General features: G+C 35.0%; 1 protein-coding gene across 2 annotated transcripts in view; it reads left to right on the top strand.

Annotated features, from left to right (window-relative positions):
- The window catches only part of Ptp10D (Protein tyrosine phosphatase 10D), a 253,950-nt gene that overhangs the window by 113,900 nt on the left and 117,612 nt on the right, over window positions 1-22,438 (top strand). For both annotated transcript variants that reach the window (XM_090395504.1, XM_090395503.1), the window contains exons 5-8: window positions 963-1,238; window positions 11,250-11,350; window positions 16,979-17,147; window positions 20,210-20,470. In XM_090395504.1, coding sequence (XP_090251630.1) covers window positions 963-1,238; window positions 11,250-11,350; window positions 16,979-17,147; window positions 20,210-20,470 — 807 coding nt within the window. The remainder of the gene's footprint in view (window positions 1-962; window positions 1,239-11,249; window positions 11,351-16,978; window positions 17,148-20,209; window positions 20,471-22,438) is intronic.

The raw sequence follows: 22,438 nt of genomic DNA, 5'->3' as shown, positions 1-22,438 counted from the left end.
CTCTCCATGCTAGACTGGGGCCATTTCCTTTTCTGCTTCTTAATTTTAGAACCCTTTTCAATTCCAACTGTTTCCTCTTGATCCGTAGTCATCCCATTCCTTTCCTGCCTACACATGATCTCACCTCCTCTTGGAGCATCCACCTTTCTCATGCTGTGTACCCCTGTCCACCCTGAGCCTTCCCGTTTCCCTGCTCCTCTTGCACACAGAATATCAAAATTGTATCCTCATTTTTGATTATAATCCCTTCAGTTCCCTTTGAAGTGACATAAAGGATAAAGAATATATTTTACAATAACATTTGTGACTGCTATTCACAAATATTGATGAGTTAACATTAATTAGTTGATAACAGCAATAATGTCATGAAATCACCTCCAAGTCATTTGAATTAGACCAACTGAAACTATATTTGTTGGACTTTATGCTCTGCCTGAAGAAAGAGAAAATTACAACTTGTTACCATTAAAAACACAAAGTTCATATTTTGGATCTTATACTACTTAAGTTTACCCTAAAGTAGATTTTCAAAATCAATTGAAAGTATCTCTGTGAAACTTGAAAATGAAAAGTTTTGGAAGTCTTCACACCACTTGATGAATGTGTGACATCAACTGGCTTGATTAGTTGAGAGTATTTATTTTTTATCAGCTAACAGGCTGTATGTTTGAATCCTTACTTTTTTGGATGCCTGAGGTAACTTGAAGATGGCAATGTTTGGTCTATAGAGCATGGTTTGTAAATTACCTAAACTATAGCTAACCTCCAGTATTAAAGTTGCCACAAAAGGTTTTCAACCTTCTTTTGTTTGAAAAGAAACAAAGAAACTTTGTTTCTTTTTGCATATTATGTGCATTTGATGGTTACTGTTTCCATTTTTAAGGAATGATATATTCTTTGTTATATGTGCTAATGTTGGTAATGTACTTTAAAAAAATTATTAATTAAAAATTTTATTTCAGTTCCTCTAGCTCCAACTAATGTTACATATAACAAGGATACTATCACCTCATATTCTTTTGATGTTTATTGGTCACCACCAAAATTGCCCTCAGAATATGATCGATATCAGGTAGCTCTTCAACAACAGAATTCCATAAGACAAATGATTGGAAGGGATGAGAATCGTATAGTGACATTTAAAGATGACATATATCCAGGACATACTTATGAAGTTGTAGTGAAAACATTGAGTGGAAATGTAGCTAGTTGGCCTGTGACTGTCAATATAACAACACGTGAGTATCAAATATTTTTTTTTTTAGAATTTTTATTCTGTTAAATTGAATAATTTTTTTTTTGACATTAAAACTTAAAAGCAACAATATTGAGATCTAGTAAGCAAGTTATGGACATCATGATTTGAAAAGTATGAAGTATGAATGAAAATTAGAATTAAGTCATATGATCATAATGAGCATTATGATCTATAGGAAAATTTAGTAGTCAAAAAATGCAAAATTTTTTTCATTACATACTTAATTCATTGTGTCCGTCCTTATTGTTTTTTATGTTTTCTCTAATATTTGAGTTATTTTTAACTCTTCTCAATAACATATAAATTTAAACAACAATTGTCTTAAAATAGTCCCTGATGGCATAACTCAAATGACTCATCTTCTGCAACACTACTTTTCCCTACAGAACTTGCAAGGACAACAACAGATAACTAATTTCCTATCCAACTCCACAGTCTGCTATTTAACTCCTGTACAGTTTAAATATCAGCTTGTCACATGATAATCAAACACCCTGGTAAGACCTAAATATATCATTGTATCAAGAGCAAAATACAGGAATGCGTAGATGGAAATGGGATACTGTATGGGGAACAGCATGGTTTTGTGAAGGATTGTTCATGCCTCAGTAACTTGCTCACCGTTTTATAATACAGTGACTGCTGAGTTGGATAAAGGAAATGGGTTTACAGTAAACTGCTGAAGTTTGCAAAGGCTTTTGACAAGATATCACATGGAATTCTAATCAGTAAACTGCATCACTTGGGGATGGATAGGAGGACGGTTGATGGAGAGATATCAGAGAGTAATTTATTCATGAGTAGAGTCCAAAAGGACTGTGACTAGTGGTATGCCACAAGGTTCTGTTCTTCGACTACTACTGTTTAATTTGTTCATTAATGATATAGGAAAGGATCTGAAGGGAACTGTTCAGTTTTCTGATGATGCAAAGATGGGTAGAGCAATAGTTAATACAGATGATGTCAAAATTTTGCAGGATGATTTGGATAAATTTGCAGGAGCAAAGGAGATTGGATGTCAGTTTAATGTGACAAAGTGTAAGGTTACCAGCTGTATACCATGTTTGGTGGAAGAATCATTCTCCAGGAAATTGAAGTCAGAGACTTGGGAGTGTTAGTGGATAGGGAGTTAAAGTTTAATATTAAGTGACTAGTTAGCCTGTGTAGCTCAGTGGATGTGGCGTTTGCATACCACGGCGCTTGGCTGCATGAAGGAAGACTTGGTTTAGAGTCCAGTCGGCGACTAGAGGAAATTTTTCTAAGCCTTTTTTTGACCAGTTCCCGAGTTAGTCGATCTCTGGCACGGGCAAGCGGGTTTTTCCTCCCAGAAACTCGAGTTTTTCATCCTGTAAACTCAAAAAAATCGACCGTAGAACCCATATTATTTCAGACATTAAATATATTGTGTTAGGGTTAGGGACCACGAGATGGCAGCACATTTGAGCCATCTCTCTTCACTGTGTACCACTTAATTAGCGATAGCCTTGGGCCATCTATCTCTGATTGGTACCAGTAGAGATTGAACTGCCAACTCAGTCTCCAAAAGTTAGATAGGGCTAAATGGCCTCTCCTACTCCCCGTATACGAGAATAAAAAGGCGTTAGCTGATTTTTTAGAAAGTGACTAAAGCAGCTCATCAGATCACTTGGTTACTGAAGAATACTTTGACAAGCAGGTTATTGTTCCTCTTTATCGACCCTTGATAAGTTCCCATCTCGACTACTGTTCACAGATCTGGGTACGAGGGTTGCTTGGTGATGAGGAGGAGGTGGAAAGGATCCAGAGGCGAGCAACCAACATGGTAGCAAGTCTATGGAATGAACCTTAGAAGAACAGGTTGAAGATTTGTTGGTTACAGAAACTGGTTGATGGAAAAGGGGGTGATATGATTGAGACATACAAATTACTGAAGATTTTTTATGAGGGATGTTTGAAAAGTTTGGTATATTTCTGATAGACGGCAATATAATTCGTTCATTCATACCAGTGTCGGCACGTATCATCTTTTTCATGGCCACATGTGACCCATAATTTTCGTTTGGCAAACATTTAAAATGACTGTGTTCGCAGTTTTCATAAAAATGGAGAAAAACGAGTTTTGTGCAGTAATAAAAAAAGTTTTATTTGAAGAAGTGGATGGCCTTGCAGATCAAAGCCGAGTTAGATGCAGTTCATGGGGACTCTGCACAGCATTAAACACTATTTATTTTTGCATAAATGAATTTAAACGTGGTCGTAAGTCCATCGAAGATGAAGTGCACTCCAGACGTCCTACTGAGGTCACTATGAAGGAAATGATTGACAAAATCCATGGTATCATTATGGAAGACTGCCAAGTGAAAGTGCGTGAGATTGCTGAGATTGTAGGCATCTCAACTGAATGGGTGTATAATATCCTGCATGAAAATTGCACGTTAAAAAAGCTATGTGCATGATGAGTGGCGCGATTGTTACTGTCGATCAAAAACGCATGCAAAAAGACCATCGAAAGTCCATCGAAGATGAAGTGCACTCCAGACGTCCTACTGAGGTCACTATGAAGGAAATGATTGACAAAATCCATGGTATCATTATGGAAGACTGCCAAGTGAAAGTGCGTGAGATTGCTGAGATTGTAGGCATCTCAACTGAATGGGTGTATAATATCCTGCATGAAAATTGCACGTTAAAAAAGCTATGTGCATGATGAGTGGCGCGATTGTTACTGTCGATCAAAAACGCATGCAAAAAGACTTTCAACACAGCGTTTGGTGATGTTTAATCGCAATTTGCAGAATTTTTTGCATCGATTCGTGACTGTAGATGAAACTTGGATCCACCACTACACACGTGAGTCCAAGCAGCAGTCAAAACAGTGGACAGTGCCTGCTGAAAGAACACCAAAAAAAAAAGCGAAGACCATTTTGTCATCTGGGAAGATGATGACCACTGTTTTTTGGGATTCCCAAGGAATTATTATGATAGACTATTTGGAAAAGGGTAGGACAATAACAGGAGTCTATTTTGCATCATTGTTATACCATTTAAAAGAAGAACTGAATAAAAAAGGTTAATGTTGTCTTGATGAAAGAGCACTTTCATCAGGACACCACCCCACACATCAGCCGTAGCAATGGCAAAATTGCACAAATTGAGGTTTGAATTGGTTCCACATCCACCGTATTATCCGGACTTGGCCACATGTGACTTCTTCTTCTTGTTCTCAAACTTTAAAATTTGACTCAGTGGGAAAAAGTTTTTCGAACGAAGATATCATCAAGGCTGTCAATGACTATTTTACACAATTTGACAGATCCTACTTTTTTAGATGGGATAAAAAAAATTGGAAACTTGCTGGGTAGACCTCGATGGAGACTATGTTGGAAATAAAGGTGATTTTTTCCAAAAAAAATGTGTTTAACTTATTTTTTTTACCGAACTTTTCAAACAACCCTTGTACAAGATTAATTGAGAGGAAATATTTCAGAAGAGGTCTGGTAGTGGGTGAACTAGGAGCCATCCATGAAAACTGAGCAAGAGTGTAGTTAGCAAGGGTGTTTGAACTAGGTTTTTTTTGCTTGGAGAGAATGAGTGAAATAAGTTGCCAGTCTGTTTTGGTTTTTTTTTTTCTTCAAATTTCCCTTGTCCAATACATTTGTCACCCTAATCCTATTGTAATATATAGATAGCATGAACACAGCCTCCACCAACAAACCAGGATCCTGTTATTGACCCAATTCTGAATCTTAGCATTCCTGAACTTCTAACAGCATAACCATGCCTACTCAGACTGGCCTGCAATTTGCAGTCCTACTTATATCACCCCCATCATGAAGTGGATTGCAACTCATTGACAATCCTCTGCATTTGCAAGTCTCTTGTTAAACAAGTATGTCAAAGTTATAATTAACTCCCTGAAACGGATATGCCAGCTTGTTGAAAGTTTATTTTTCACTTGGTTAGAGTATAATAAATTTAGTTTAATCCTTTATCCAAGTCTGAGCAAACAAAGTTTGCGCCTGAAAGTATCTTCAAGACTGGGGTAAGGTGGTACAACACCAGGGCACTCCTTGCAAAGGTGGAGCAAGCTACCAACACTCCTATCTCAGTATCTCCCATAATGCAAAACACAAGTGGCCCTTCCCACAAACAAATGGCCCTTCCCTTAATGCATAAGATTAGACATATCCGCAAGGAGATGTGTTTTGCATTATAGGAGATACTGAGACAGGAGTGTTGGTAGCTTGCTCGACCTTTGCAACGAGTTGCCCTGGTGTTGTACCACCTTACCCCAGTCCTGAAGATACTTTCAGGTGCAAACTTTGTTTGCTCACACTTGGATAAGGGATTAAACTAAATTTATTATATGCCAGCTTGGTTGGCTGAGTGGCTAGCAAATCTGCTGTCCAGTCAGGAGGCTGCAGGTTCGAATCCCCTATCACTTCTTCTAGTAGAAGGCTTCACTCCCAAAATCTGGTGAGGTACAGGAGTGACTATTCTGTGTCTATGTATGTCAAATGTGAATTTTTTCTGACAGTGATATGGTAGTCCCCCATTGCCTGATCAGCAGAGTTTATTTCGTTATATATCTCCTGCTTATTCACTACTAGGAATACATTTACTGTTACTCCTCAGTCAATCTCTGCATCATATCACATTTATGAGGATGAAATATCTTGATGAATTATCATCAAATTCCTGACACATTTACCCTAAAGAGGTGTACAGGATATGATAGTACTACATGAAAAACTTACATCACCACTAACTTCTATCTACAACTTTTCCTCCAAATCAATTTGTTATTTGTCAAGACTCCAACATTATCAGATGTTATATTTTTGTCATCTAAGGTACTGTATTAATCTACCTACACCTTGGTCTTTCTCTGGGTCTTTTTCCTGTCAACCTGGCAGAGAACTCTTTTCTGTTTAAGTGAGATTAGCACATGAGGTTAGCTCTGCTAATGCATTCCTGGATGCTGACAATGTCAAGTTCTTTCCTAATATCCTCGTTTTTAATATGATATTGCCATTGATGCCATTTGTTCATGCCCTAATCTTTCTCTGGACTCTCATATCTGCAGTCTCTAGTCTTTGGACAAGTGTTTTACTTCTGACCCAGCTCTCAGATCCACAAGTTAAAATTGATTTGAACACTGTCTTGTATACAGCTAATTTTGTGTTTTGATTAATTCTCTCTCTTATTCCATATAAATTTATTCAGTTGATTTCCTACCATATCAGCTTTGCTGATTCTGTTGTCTATTTGCATATTTAATTTACCATCTTCACTAAAAATTGTGCCTAAGTAGCTGAAATATTTAATGGTTCTATAGGTTCTCCATTCACAATGCAGTCAATGCTTCTGCCTATTTTCATTTTCTTTGTCCTGTTATTGCTGACCTTCATACCATATCTATTACAACAGTTATATTCAATTTAGTCAGGGAATCTTGCAGACTTTTAATGGATTTATTTAGAAGTATAACATCATCTGCATAAATCAAAGCTCCAAGATTAACACCTCCAATTTTGATATCAGTTTTAATACCACTTTCCTTCATAATGTGATCCATATAGATAATGAATAACAGAGGGGATAATACATCATTGTCTCTAACACTATATTTAACATTAAACAATCTTCCTGTACTTCCTTCAGTTCTGACTGATGACTTACAACTCAAATAAACTCAAATAAGTATTGCTTGATATAACTCTTTAACTTCCTGTGTCCACCATGGAGTTCTGATTTTTCTATCCTTGTAGACAACCTCACCACATGCCTCTCTGGCTGAATCAATCAATATTTTCTTCAGGATTTGCCACTGAACTTCCAAGGTTTGGTTTCTGTTCTCAAACTCTTTCATTTTTTCTTGAATCATGTTTGTGTATTTTAGTCTACAGTTCACATCTGAGAGCTGCTCAACTTTTATTTGCTTTAAAACTTTCTTCCATGTTCTTCTTTTCAATATAAAATTCAATTTTATCCTGCTCAAGACTAAATGTGGTCACTTCCAATTTCAAGTCGTCTGTACACTCTAGTGTCCTGCACCAGTGAGAAAACATCACTATCAACAATAACATAGTCAATGAGACTTTTCTTATTCTTTACCTCTTCTGTCCAGGTGAATTTGTGTGCATTTTTATGTTGGAACATTGTGTTAGTAATAAGCAGTTCATGTACTGAGCAGAAATCCAACAGGTATTAGCCATTATTATTAGCTTTGCTCTTTTCTCCAAATTTTCCCAAAATATTTTTGTATATCTAACAATTCTTTTCTACTGCTATTTAGATCCCCAACAGGGACCAACTTTTCCTTTTTGATTGTGCCAGTTTTTTCTCTAAAGCTTCAAAGAATTCCTCCACTTCTACCTTAGTAGAACCTGCTGTGGAATCATAGGCACAAATAAGTCTCATTTCCCAGTTCCCCATTCTGATATTTGTCCACATCACTTGACTTGATATTGCCTGCAATTCAAAAGGATTAGCCTCGTATTTAGTGTTGAATACTATAGCCATTCTTTCTTTTTGCTTGATTGTTCAGAAAGATCTCACCAATATTTGTCTTTTTTGTTTCAGCCACCCCAATTATGTCGATCTGGTACTTATCTAATTCCTCAGCTAGCTCCATTTCTTTGCCATTCAGGCTTCTTATGTTGATGGTACTGATCTTGAACTCTGGCGATGTTGAGTTTGGGTGTGTTTCAGGATTTGTTCCAGTAGCTGACTTTTCGCTGTTTCCTGTGGTTCCCTGGCAAAAACAACCTGGGCCTTGTTTAACCAGGCAACGTCTCAGCTCGCCATGAAATTCTGTCATGTTGTACCATCATTTTATATTGTGGTATATAGACTTTTATACTGTATAGATTTCATATCATGCCTTTTATTATTGTATTCACTTGTTTACTGTTACATATGCACAGGGCTAAACAAATACACTCACACACTCATGTTTTTCATTATTTTCATATGTTCATTCAATAGAATATTTTTCATTTAATAAGCTTTGTAAACAAAACTTTTTTTTTTCAACTTTAAGAAAACAGAATATGTGTAATATAAGAAGGCATTCTATTGATAAAAATTAATGTGACAAATTATATTTTCTAAAAAATCAGTGTCATTTTACTATTTTTCCTATTATTATTATATATTGACCTGTCCTTCTAGGAATGGTTCTGACAGAAAAAGGAAATACTCTCCAAGCAATAGTACAGTACCACTACTCATGTCATAAAACTCCTTTCCACTTATTGGAACATGTCATTAAAAAAAAAAAAATTGAGGGAGGGGACATCTTGGGCAAGTAAGATTTTTCATAATTTGTTGAGCCCTGCACATGTACACACATTTTCTTGCTTAGTCTTTTGTTCATTATCATCCAAAATATGCATTTTCTTCATGGTTTCATCATCATCATTTCCTTTTCCATACTTGCTCTCATTCAGCAAAACATTTAATCAGAATATCACACTTCTCATTTCTCTTGTTCCTCCTCTCAATATATACATGCTCAGCATTTTCTAGGCATGTATATTACACTCTGAACAATGAAAACTCTCTCTGAGATTGAAGATTATATTTGACTGATTAAAACTTAATTCAAAGCAATCTTTAACCAAGTGTGAGTTGAATAAAACAAAACTGCTGCTCAATGGCGAATCCATTGTTGATATTTTCATTTGGGTGAATGCATAAAACTCATGAACATTGTTTATGCTGGTCAACCCTATCATCTTGTTCTCAGAATGCCAGCAAAATTTTTGTACTGTTTAAAGCCTCTCTGAGTAAAATTCTTTTTACAAGATTTTATTTCATTCCTTCAGAATAACTGCTTATTATCACTTTCTTCCATGAATCAGTACCTCCTATTGCTTCTAAAGCTATGGTATTATAACTTTCATCCGATATATTGGTTTTGATCACATGCCAGCTCATATCCATATTCTCATCATCATCGCACTCCCTTTTTTTTTTCAAAAGCTTTTGGAACGTTAAACAGTATTTCAAAATGCAAAATATCCGAGCTGCAGTTACATTATTGTACTAGGCACCCATATAGATAAATAATTTAGATACATAGCCATAGATAAATAATATAGCAGCAATTCAATATAATTTTGGTCATGCCTACTACAATTGAACAGGAACATTTATCAAAATTTGAATAAGTAAAAATAGTCTTCAATTGTGTATGTTTTGTAAATATTTATCAGACAACAATGCGAAGGCCATAGATAAATAATATAACAGCAATTCAATATAATTTTGGTCATGCCTACTACAATTGAACAGGAACATTTATCAAAATTTGAATAAGTAAAAATAGTCTTCAATTGTGTATATTTTGTAAATATTTATCAGACAACAATGCGAAGGCAGTTTGTCATTCTGATAATTGAAGGGATCAGATATATAATTACATGGTGCTCTACCATAAATCAGTTGGCATATGTGTAGTGGTTAATTGAAGAGTCATTGTTTTGAAGTTCAGGTGAACAGTAGATTACTGTAATGTGCTTATATGTACAATACTAGAAATGAAATGTAGTTGGGAGTGGAACTTATAGTCAGATGCTGTCAAGAGCTGCATATTAATTATGAAAGAAATGTGATGGTAGAAAGAAAAACCCAAGACACATTCAGGAAGACCACTTGAGCTGATGAAAAAATACTAAAAAGGGTCATGCATTCCTCTTGTTGTAAACATTGTTGAATTTTCTCAAGAATTCAGGGCATTCACAACTTGGTGTCAGTATATTATGTACTGAATTCCATAGCATGTTTTCCCTGGAAGGCTGCATATAAGCTGAGTATATCCAAATAGCAATCTAGTTGAAATTGCACAGAAAATGTGTAAAGCTTGCCATGACAATAGGTTACTGATATCTATAGTACAAGTGAGAGATCATGCTATGTGTTTTTCGAATCAGGTGAACACATTTGGATATGGTGGCTGCCAGGAAGACACTATACACTATTTCTCAGAGTTTACCATCCTGTCTGTTAAATGTAATAGCAGTAGTGTGAAATGTTTCTCCTGATGTAGATGGACTCTGTCAGTGTATTGAAAAATGAACATTTTATGTTTGATATTTTGAACAATATATGGCAGTTTTGTGGAAATGATTTAGTTGAGTATCAGTTGTGTGATCTAGTTGTGCTAGCCATGATAATGTTGAGTTTCAACATTATCATGGCTAACACAGTCCAGTTCTGAATCATATAGATTACCAATTATGTTTTGGTAGAAGAATAAGCCAAATACTACTGTTCATTTATTGAAATGTTTACCTGTCCACTGACACTTGTAATCATTGCCAAAGATGGATTGGTATATTGAGGTTTGTGAAATCAAAGGTTTGATAAACACCGTCCATATCATTTCAGCAACAATGTGTGTGTGTGTTGTATTTATTATTATTTTAAGATATAATTAAGTGAATTCAGTAGTTTATCGCATTAGGAGTAATTGAAGCTTCCCTTGTTTCTCTTTGGTGATGATCTTTTTTGATTTAATTTTATGTTAAAATTTTTACTTTTCAGCATTAATCTCCTGACATAAAAATTAAGCAGGAAAAAAAAAAAAAAGATAGAGAGAAATATTACTACGGTTGACTCATACTATAACAAACACTGCTATAACCAAGTACTGACAAGCTTTGACCTAAGCCTCAGAGATATATTGTTTGAAAGAATTTGCTATAGAACTGTAGTCACATTTCTCTTTCTTTTTTCTTTTTTTTTCCTGCTTAATTTTTATAGATCAGGAGTTTAATGTTGAAAAAATAAAAAAAATTTAACATAAAATTAAATCAAAAAGATCACCAAAGAGAAACAAAGGAAGCTTGAATTACTCCTAATGTGATCAACTACTGAATCCCTAGAAGTTTAGTAGTGAGAGTCACTATTGTGAAGTATAGTAGACTATATTCTGTGATTCATTAATAAATAACTTATGTTGGATTGAATGTTAAATTTCAGCCTTTTTTTTTTATTTTAACAGAACCATTGCCTGTTACTGGATTAAGTGCTTCTGTTGATAACATTGGTCGAATCAAAGTAGAATGGTTATCTAACAATGAAAGCTTGCAGGATTCCTACAGGGTTAGTATTATTCCTATATATTTGAGATTCATTCAATATAAGGAATTTACTATTTTGGATAAACATTGTTCTAGATCTCTTTACATAAACTTCACTGATATTACCATTTCATTTTAAAAACCATTATTATCTGTGTTATTAGCTTCCTTATATTTCAAATGTTCTGAAAAAATAGTTTGAATTGTTTAAACTGTTATCACCTACCTAAAATTTATTTCAACAGTAGGCCAAATTTAACAGTTTATGCTATAAAATACAAAGGCCATTTTTCCAAAAATTATCTTTTTGTATTTCTTTCTTATGTAACAAAATGAGGAATTAATTGAGGAATTAGATAAGTACCAGATCGACATAATAGGGGTGACTGAAACAAAAAATGTTTCAGTCACCCCTATTACTGTCACCGCAAACTGAAACAAGTAGAGTAATGTGGGCAAATATGAGAATGGGGAACTGGACAATGAGACTTATTTGTGCCTATGGTCCCACAGAAGGTTCTACTAAGGTAGAAGTGGAGGAATTTTTTGAGGCTTTAGAAAAAGCAACTGACACAATGAAAAAGGAAAAGTTGGTCCTTGTTGGGGATCTAAATAGTAGAGTAGGAAATGATTGTGAGACATACAAAAATATTTCGGGGAAAATTTGGAGAAAAGAGCAAAGCTAATAATAATGGCAAATATCTGTTGGATTTCTGCTCAGGACATGGACTGGTTATTACTAAGACCATGTTCCAACATAAAAATGTGCACAAATTCACATGGAGAGAAGAGGCTAGGAATAAGAAAAATCTCATTGACTATGTTATTGTTGATAGTGATGTTTTCTCCCTGGTGCAGGACACCAGAGTGTACAGAGGATTTGAAATTGGAAGTGATCACTATTTAGTCTTGAGCAGGATAAAATTGAATTTAATATCGAAAAGAATAACATGTAAGAAAGTTTTAAAGCGAATAACAGTTGAGCAGCTCTCAGATGTGAACTGTAGACTAAAATACAGAAAGATTATTGAAAAGAAAATGAAAGAGTTTGAGAACAGGAATCAAACCTTGGAGATTCAGTGGCAAACTCTGAAGAAAACATTGATTGATTCTGCCTTAGAGGCATGTCGTGAGGTTGTGTGCAAGGATAAAAAAAATCAGAACTCCCTGGTGGACACAGGAAGTTAAAGAGGCAGTGAAGGAAAAGAAGAAAGCATATCAAAAGTTCCTGGCAAATAAGTTGGCTTTTACTCTTACAGAATACAGAGACAAATGTAAGAAAGTTGAACAGTGTGTAGAACTAGCTAAACAAAAGTCATGGGAGGACTTTGGCAAGAATATAGAAAATAAATATCAAGAAGGTGGCAAAATATTCTGGAGGTTGTTGAAGAAGCTTAGGAATGGAGGAAAGAGTGCTATAAAAGGAATTAGAGATGATAAAGGTGACATGAAAACAGGAGAAAAAGATATCCTTGAAGTATGGAGTAATTACTTTGAAAAACTACTAAATGAAACAAGCAGTGATGACAGCAGTGATAAAAAAACACTGACTAGGCATGCAGTCAGGAATACATGTCCATACTTGAAGTAGAAAAAGCCATCAAAGGCTTGAAATGTGGAAAGGCAGCATGAGTAGATGATATTCGACCAGAAATGCTGAAGTATGGTGGTATAAGAGTCTTACAGTGGCTGCACTGCATAGTTCAGAAAGCCTGGACAGAGGGATGAATTCCCGATGATTGAAGAAGAGCTCTCATAGTACCCATATATAAAAAGGGAAATAAAACTGAATGTGAGAATTACAGAGGTATTTCCCTACTGAGTGTTCCTGGCAAGATCTATGCAAGTATACTTATGAAACGGTTGAGAAGAATTGTGGAAGAAAAGCTTGGTGAAGAACAAGCTGGATTCAGGCCAAATAGAGGCTGTCAGGATCAGATCTTCACTTTACGACAAATAGTCGAGAAAGCATGGGAATATAACAAAGATCTGTATTTAAGTTTTGTCGATTTGGAAAAGGCATATGACAAGGTGCCAAGAGAGAAGCTATTCAATACGCTGCAGTTATATGGTGTCAATGGGGCATTATATCAAGCAATACTTAGTCTTTATTTGAGTTGTAAGTCAGCAGTTAGAATTGAAGGAAGTACAGGAAGATGGTTTAATGTTAAATCTGGTGTGAGACAAGGATGTACATTATCCCCCTATGTTATTCATTATCTATATGGATCACGTTATGAAGGAATGTGGTATTAAACCTGATATCGAAATTGGAGATGTTAATGTCAGCTCTTTGCTTTATGCGGATGATGTTATACTTCTAAATAAATCTGCGACAAGTCTGCAAGATTCTCTGACTAAATTGAATAGCTGTTGTAATAGATATGGTATGAAGGTCAGCAATAAAAAGACAAAGACAATGAAAATAGGCAGAATCATTGAAAATGTCAACTGCGTTGTGAATGGAGAACCTGTGGAACAAGTAAAACTTTTCAGCTACTTAGGCACGATTTTTACTGAAGATGGTAAATTAAATATAGAAATAGTCAACAGAATCAGCAAAGGTGGCATGGTGGGAAGTCAATTGAATAAATTCATATGGAATAAGAAAGAAATTAGTCGGAACACTAAATTAGCTGTATATAAGAGAGTGTTCAAACCAGTTTTAACTTATAGATCTGAGAGCTGGGTCAGAAGTAAAACACTTGACCAAAGACTAAAGACCACAGATGCGAGAGTCCTGAGAAAGATTAGAGGTGTGAACAGATGGCATCAATGGCAATATCATATTAAAAATGAGGATATTAGGAAAGAACTTGACATTGTTAGCATCCAGGAATGCGTTAGCAGAGCTAATCTCAGGTGGTATGGTCACTTAAATAGAATGGGAGAGGAAAGATTAGCAAAACAAGTGTTCTCTCTGCCAATTTGGCAGGAAAGCGACCCAGAGGAAGACCAAGATATAGGTGGATTGATACGGTACAAAGTGCCTTAGACGATAGAAATATAAGATCTGATAATGTTGGAGTCTTGACAAGTAACAGACTGATTTGGAGGAAAATTGTAGATAGGAAGTTAGTAATGATGTAATTTTTTCATGTAGTACTGTCATATCCTGTACACCCCTTGAGAGTACATGGCAGGAATTTGATGATGATTGTTATGTAACTTGAAGATTCTTGAGATGCAAAATAAGGTTCAAAACTCAAATAATTTTGCAAAACCATATATTTTGAATTTGTTAGCATTAATAGAGCAGTAATTGTTATAGCTCCTTAAGAAAGAGCCAGTATTTACTTCAATCAGTCTTAATGGAGATTGATCTGTAACAGTCTCCCGGGAGACACTCTAAGGTGATATAGGAGCTTAGGTGTCATTGATTATTCATATTAGTACTTTACTGTATAAACAACACTAAAAGATGAAACAATAAATTAATTTATTGAACTTATTAATACAGTATGTGGAGTAAACAGGTTTATTAACAAAGAAATATATGTTTACACATGATGATATGTACATCCACAACTATCTGTGGAATCATGGTCGAATAAAGCATAATGTAGATTATGTGCTCAAAATGGACACCTTGTATTTCAAGACAGGTTTTGTAATGCATGCAAAGATTCTCATATTTTTTAGAACAAGGGTTGGAACATCTGCTGTACATATCGTGTAATTTTATCCCTTAGTTCATCAAAGTTTGAAGGCGAATCATGGTGGAATACCAATGATCATTTGGATTCGGCTTGGACCATTTGTTTTACCAACTCTGTATGAACAAAAATAATGCTGAACAATAAATGTGTTTTCTTCCAATGTCAATGCCATTGCTACAGCTAAATGTAATGGTGTGGACTTTACATGTGCTCTTCTGTTGATGTGCATGCAGTTTAATAGCATATCTCATAGCGCATGTACTGAAGGGGGTGTCGAAGTTCAGTACTTTTTTGTGCCATACTGTATTTCACTGGTTTTCTAATGAGCATCATCAGAGCACAAATTATAACTGTGAGAAGCACACAGATACTACACTAAAATATTAGAAATATTTCAATTTGTAACTGACACAGAACTAATGTCCTAACATAGAGCCTGCTCTGAGCTAGTTAATTTGGCCAAGTCAGGCTATCTCGTCTTGGAATGACTTCCTCCCACATCTTTTGTTAATTAATGCAACCATATTTGTTGACATTGGGGGAGTGCTTCATAGCACATGCTGATTCTAAAAAATCGACTTTCAGACCTATAGTGACTTCTATGCAAAACCAATGTCTTCCTACTTTAATCCCACATGAAGGAGTATCCAGAACATGGTCTGCTAGTCCCAACTTGTCATAAAAATGATTGTGAATGTAATTTTTGTGTTCTTAAAGCAAATGTTAACTGATCTATCAGTCTGTCCAAAGTAGGCAAAAATGCCAGCACAAGGAACTTTATGTACTCCAGGATGTGCAAGAAGATGAACATCATCTTTAGGAGAGTCAATGAAGGTAGCTAGCTGCATTTTTAAAAGTGGCATGGAAAAATCTTAAAAGTTAAAAGAAAATAAACTATTAAAAAAACTAATTACTAAAAAACATAAACATTTTCATGTCAAACCAGGATATACGGGGTTCCTAAGCTTCATAAACCTAACAAGCCCCTTCATCCCATAATTGATAGTATAGACAACCCACCTACAAACTGGCCAAATATTTATCAAAATCACTTTCTCCCCTCACAGACCCTCCCTCTTATATAAAATTCACCACGCTTAAAAATTTTAATAAAAAATTTAACCTCAACAGATTCTGACATGGTAAGTCTTAACATTACTTCACTGTTCACTAATGTATTTTCAGCAGAGACCCTTGACCTTATTAAACCACATTCCCCTCTGATATAATTGAAGTATTCAAATTCACTATTTATTCTGTTTACTTCTTGTGGAAATGAGAAATATATAAACAGCTGGATGAGATTACTATGCCCCCCCCCAGCCAACTTCTACATGGAACATTTTGAAAACCAAGAACTCAATGCAGCTACACTCAAATCACTGGTTTAGCAGCACTATGTTGATGGTGTGTTTGCCATTTGCCCTCATGACCCAAACACAATGAATTCATTTTTAGCACATCTTGACAGCCAGCATCCAAAAATAAACTTCACATTAGAAAAAGAAAGTAACAGTTGTTTTCCATTTCTGGTGATGCTAGTGATAAGATGTCCTAATGGCTACTTCAGGCTTCCAATAAGCAGGGTGATGGTAGTTTCACACTAGACAATAAAAGTCATCTCCCATCTAAACACAAATACATTTATATCTATGGTGGGATTTGAATTCACAACCTTATTTGGAGAGTTCATATGGTAACCACTTGGCCAATCAGGGTGGTGAAATGCCAGTATGAATGCCAGTCAAAATGGTATTTACATTTTGATTCATAATTTTGATTTTGTACTCTGTAGTTGGTAATCTTTAAATCTGAGTCACTGTTGTGCTGTTCGTTGAATATTTTTTTTTTAGTCTAGTTGAAAAAAATATGTTCCGAATATATGCTGTAAATAAGAAAAGGATTTATGACATTGATATTTTGCAAATAAACAAACATAAATAATAATGTATATTAAAATTTAATTTGTTTTCACTTTTACTGATTAACAGGTAAAGTTCAGTGAGCTGGAAGCATTTAGCAGTGGAGAAACTCTGAAAGTTGTGCATGACAACTATATCTATCTTTCCAGTTTATTGCCTGGAAGAAATTATTCTGTTAGTGTTGCTGCTTTGAGTAAAGAAGTTGCCAGTGAACCTGTTGTAATATATCAGGCAACAAGTAAGTATGCATTACTATGTGTCTATTATGTAGAAGTATTTATTACTCAGAATAAATTTACAGAAAAAAAACTTATTTCATATAGTTAATTGTTTGTTATTAAGACGTATTAATACTAAGCAACTGCGATGATTTTTTGGAACAATTTTTTTAAATTGGATCCCCACCTGCAGAGAGTTGAGAACCTATAGCATTTATAATGCTGAGTGAACAGACAAATCAGGAGCTCTTTGCCCTGGACAAAGAATTCTTCCAAAACAAAATTTTACTTTATATACTATATATGAAATCCTGCTTTGTCTCCTAAGCTTATTTAACTGGGGTAGAGCTCCCCTTATATACCAAAATACTAGGCTACATTTAAAAAGGTTAATAAATATAAATATTCCAAAACATGGTAGTCATGAAATTATATTTAATATATTAGGAGTATGAAGCTCTAAACATACCTGGATTTTTTTGGAGATGATGTTACATCCAGTATGGAATTTGATAATGGTAAAAAAACAACAACAGTATTCCATTTGAAATAACATGAAAATATAGAACCAGAACCATATGCATGCATAACAATATAAGATTTGTAACACACACACACACACACACACACACACACACACAACAAAAAACTAAGTGAAACACTTGTACAAAAGACTAGTCTTAACAAGGTGGGGCACTCTCTGTGCCACTTGTTGGTGGCCCAGGATGCAAACCGGGATCTAGAAGTATTAGTGTTTCTCATATTTTGGGAAGTTTAATGCAGCCATATTTATTTAAATTAAGCTGATTTCTGAGAACAGGTGCAGATTCCAAAAATAATCTTTCTCTTATAAATTTACTGCAATAGAGCTTGGTGGTCTTTTTCCAATTGATTTCTCAAAATTTAGAAGAGAAAATAAATTAAACTTCCCAAAATATGAGAAACATTAATATTTCAAGATCCCAGTTTATGTCCTAGGCCACCAACAGGTGCCCACACAGGGTGCCCTCACCTAGTTAAGACTAGTCTTTTGCCCATGTGTTTCACTTACTTTTATGTTGCCTTTGTGTCTCGGTGACTAAGATAAAATATTGGAAGAATTAAGTAGCTCTAAAACCCTCTCTAGAGACCAAACATGGAGCTTTTTTCAAACCACTTCAAGCATACAGTAAGCTGGACAGTGCTCTCACCCAATTGATGTTCATCTCCCACCTGAAGGCAATCATAAATATCCCCCCCCCTACACACACAGCAGAATTCAAACCCATTGTAAACGTATAGTCTGTTGTAATATTATGCTATTATTTACTTTATATTCTTATTACTCTATTGTTACGCTTTTACTCTTTACCTTAGATTACTACAGGTTATCCATTTTCTAATACCTTGGAAAACATTATATAATGTTACGACTGTGCCACCAAGATTCCCCTTTATAGGTATTAAATATAATTAAGATTACTGGCAGAATCTCTCTAGATATATCTCAGGCTTTATGGACAGTCGTGGCTACTCTTATCTACCTTCGCTCACAAGTTCGTATTTATTTAGAAACAGTGCATTGGATTAAGGATCAGTGCATACACATTTTTTAACATAACAAACATTTATTTAACTATGATGCAATTATACAGTATCTTAAATGAATTGGCTCTTTTTAAAAAAATCTAAGGCTAAGAATTATAATATCTCAATAATTGTACACACGTTAAAACATGCATCCATACTATCGTACAAAAATCTATGTTCTCATCTCAATACTAATATGTTCATGTAATATATACTTCAATATAATCTCATATCTAAATTATACAAATTAATCCTCAGCTTCTTAGTCCGGAACAAACAATCGGAATTAACCATTGTAAGTGTGTCCCGTGGACTATCAATCTATCTTCTGTAATGTTAAACAGACAAACACAAAAATTTTACTCATAGTTCTTCTCTGACACATATATCTTAACTGGCTTTCTTATCTCTTTAGTGGTTCTGCTGACTGTTTTTCTGTCTTGGGCCTTAACATTCATGCAGATTTCTTTCCTTTAGTGCCATCGCATCATGGAGGACTCCTGGGGCTTGATACATATTAAACCAATGCCTTCTAGGTCAGCCGACGGCTTTTGGCATCCGATGCACATGGCAGACTATCTTACTGGCAAAGCATGCTGGTCTGACTTCTTCTCCTTCGATACCTCCCGGCTTCTCTCTGGACTTCTAATGGACCTGCGTCCACAATGCTGGTATGAGACACCACGAGAGGAGACTGCCTTCTTTCCTCGTTTCTACATATACCTGTAGTTTTTCCTGATCCTTTCTTATACTTCTCCTCAGGTCCCTGGATTAAGAGAACTCCTAATATTCCCACGCAAAAGGGGATGTGACCTTCAAAGTTGTTGATTACTTCTGTTTCCCATAGAACACACAAAAACAATCTTAATTACCAAATGCAGGACATCCTTAGATGTTCGCTGCCTTTTGTTGCACTGTCCTTGAGACTTGCATTTGGTTAAGGTCGAACACAATTGAAAGCACTTTACATTGTACAAACAAAGTTTCTAAGCTATTTTTTTTAAAATTGAAACCACATCAAATGCCAGGCTGCTTTCTAAGGCATTTCCCTTGAAATATACAGTTTAACATTCATACAGTTTCAACATATACTAGCATTGTTTTTCATAAATCACAAAATTATTATGACTACAGAGTTAATATATACCTTTATATACAAAATTTGTAACAAAAATTTACAATCAGTGTTAAATTACAATATTCATCTTTATACAATATTCATGACCTCTGTAAAAGTTGATGCAAAGTTAAGAAAACGAAACTTCCTACTGCATCGAATTTTACACTGTCACCTGTTCATTGGTGCAATATAAGTTTTGTCCCTGATGATATCACTAGCACAGATAAATGAAATGTTTTATCAGATTTATTAATTCATTCATTTTATGCTCTTATTTTATTCAGAGCAAAATATTTTGACTGTTAACTAAAGGAGAAAAAAATTTGTATGTTCTTATATTATTTGCTGAAATAATTAATCTCTTAAAGCTCTTATTATAATTTCTTTCTTTAGAGCCTTCATCTCCTGTTATAGAACTTCTTGATCCTATACAGCATGGTTGGAATGTATCTTGGAAATCTGATGTCACTAGTCGTCAAGATCTATATGCAGTTGTATATTTACGAAATGACACGAAAGAGAAAGAAGAGAAAACAACGAAGAACAACTGGATATTATTAGATAATCTTTATCCTGGTGCTGGATATGAGATAAAGGTGTATGCAATTAGTTATGAATTATGGAGTGAACCACACTCATATTACCAGACGCTTTGTAAGTGTTTGCTATCATATTTTTTTACACCAAGGTTTATATCTTTACAATGAGCTTAAGATTAATATTATTTAGCTTTACAGTAAGATTAATATTATTTCTTTATGGTAAGATTAATTTCTCTACTGTAAGGTTATTCATTGAATTGAAGGCTTTCAGTTCCATCAGTAGGCAAAGTATATTCAAAATTCTCAGTTATTATGACATACTCTTCAAAATAATTAAAGCAATAACAGGAAATGACTGAAAGTCTTTCCTATTTCTACTGGAATTTTTCAGGGTGATTCTTTGGTGCCATACTTTTTTATTATTATTCTTGACTCCATTTTCAGACTCACAGGAAATGTGTATAGAATAATTCAACATGCCAAATCCACATAGGTAGTCTCTGCTTTGCTGATGATACTGTGCTAATCAACTCTAACCTTCAGGCTTCCCCAAACACCTAGATAATCTGTGTAAGAATGCAGAATTGATTGGGTTGCCAGTCATAGAAAACATAATAGAAGGAAACATTAAGCTAAATGACCATATAGTCAAAAGAAAACACAAAGCTCTTCAATTTTGTCCCCCAGGATTTGAAGGGGATAAATTAACTGTTTAAAGGGTACAAAGGCGGATAACAAAGATGGTTCAGGACTGTACAATGATAGTTATGAGGATGTCAGCTGAGGGAATGTTTGACTGCAGAGTTTGGTGGATAGAAGAAGGAGAGGTGATATGATCGAGACTTTTAAACTGTTGAGAGGTGGTTACCGGGTTGACACTGGGGATTTCCGTCGCTTGGTTGAACAGCAGGATGGAGTGATGACAAGAGGCCATCCTTGGAAGTTACGAAAGGAAATCGTGAGCAAGAGGGTGAGGAGTGGTTTCTTTGCATGGAGGGTGGTTGAACCATGGAATGCATTGCCTGATGGAGTGGTGAGAGTGAGAATGGTCAATGAGTTTAAGGAGTGGTATGATAGACTTAGGAAGGACCTCCCACGATGAGTCTTTTGACTCCATGGTGGCCTGAATAATAATAATAATAATTTCATAAAAGCCTAACTAGTAGTTGGAAATCAAAACTCATCACCACAAACAACAAATTTTTCTGTACGGAACCACCAGTCAAGCCATAAGATAATCTTTACACATGAGGCTCAGACATGGAACATTGCTACTCAGTACACCGTTAAAATCATCCATAGCTTTTGGGGCAACGTGTCCTCAATCATAGGATATACATGGCACAATCGCATTTTTATTGTTATCATTTGTGAAGAAAGCCAGCAAAGACCTCTAATAGAAATAATTCAGTAAAGACAACTGAGGTGGTTGAGACACTAACTTAAACATTCTATAGACCATCTAATGGCCAAGGAAGGATAAGAAAAAAACAGTTTTGGATACATAAGCAAAATTCTTTTTGAAGATGAGATTACTGAATCATCTCATATTTACCATTTGGCACATTAAATGAAGGTGAGCCAACAGCTTGGCTCACCTTCATTTAATAGATTTTTATCCTCACGAGTTTTATGTACATACTTTCGTATGCATATAACGACATATTTCCCTATTCATATTGAATAAACTGCAATGATGGAGATTAATGGTAAAAATTTTACCATTAATGTAGGATTTTAATGTAATAACATTTCTTTCATGTATTTAAATCCTATGTTCTAAGATGATTCTTAGAACAAATCTAAATTGAGACGGATGTCTGCAGAGACGATAAATATACATGAACACAAAATGAAGTGACACTATATATACACAATATATATAGTGAGACTCATCATCAAATTCCTGACATTTACCCTCAAGGGGTGTATACAGGATATGATAGTGCTACATGAAAAATTTACATCATTACTAACTTCCTACCTACAATTTTCTGCCAAATCAATCTGTTACCTGTCAAAGCTACAACATTGTCAGATCTTATATTTATATATCTATCTTCTAAGGCACTTTTTACCA

This window comes from Typopeltis vanoorti, chromosome 7 (genome assembly GCF_054136105.1).
Source record: "Typopeltis vanoorti isolate ZY-2024b chromosome 7, IOZ_Tvanoo_1.0, whole genome shotgun sequence".
Classification (NCBI taxonomy): Eukaryota; Metazoa; Arthropoda; class Arachnida; order Uropygi; family Thelyphonidae; genus Typopeltis; species Typopeltis vanoorti.
This window is presented reverse-complemented; position numbering and strand designations above follow the sequence as displayed.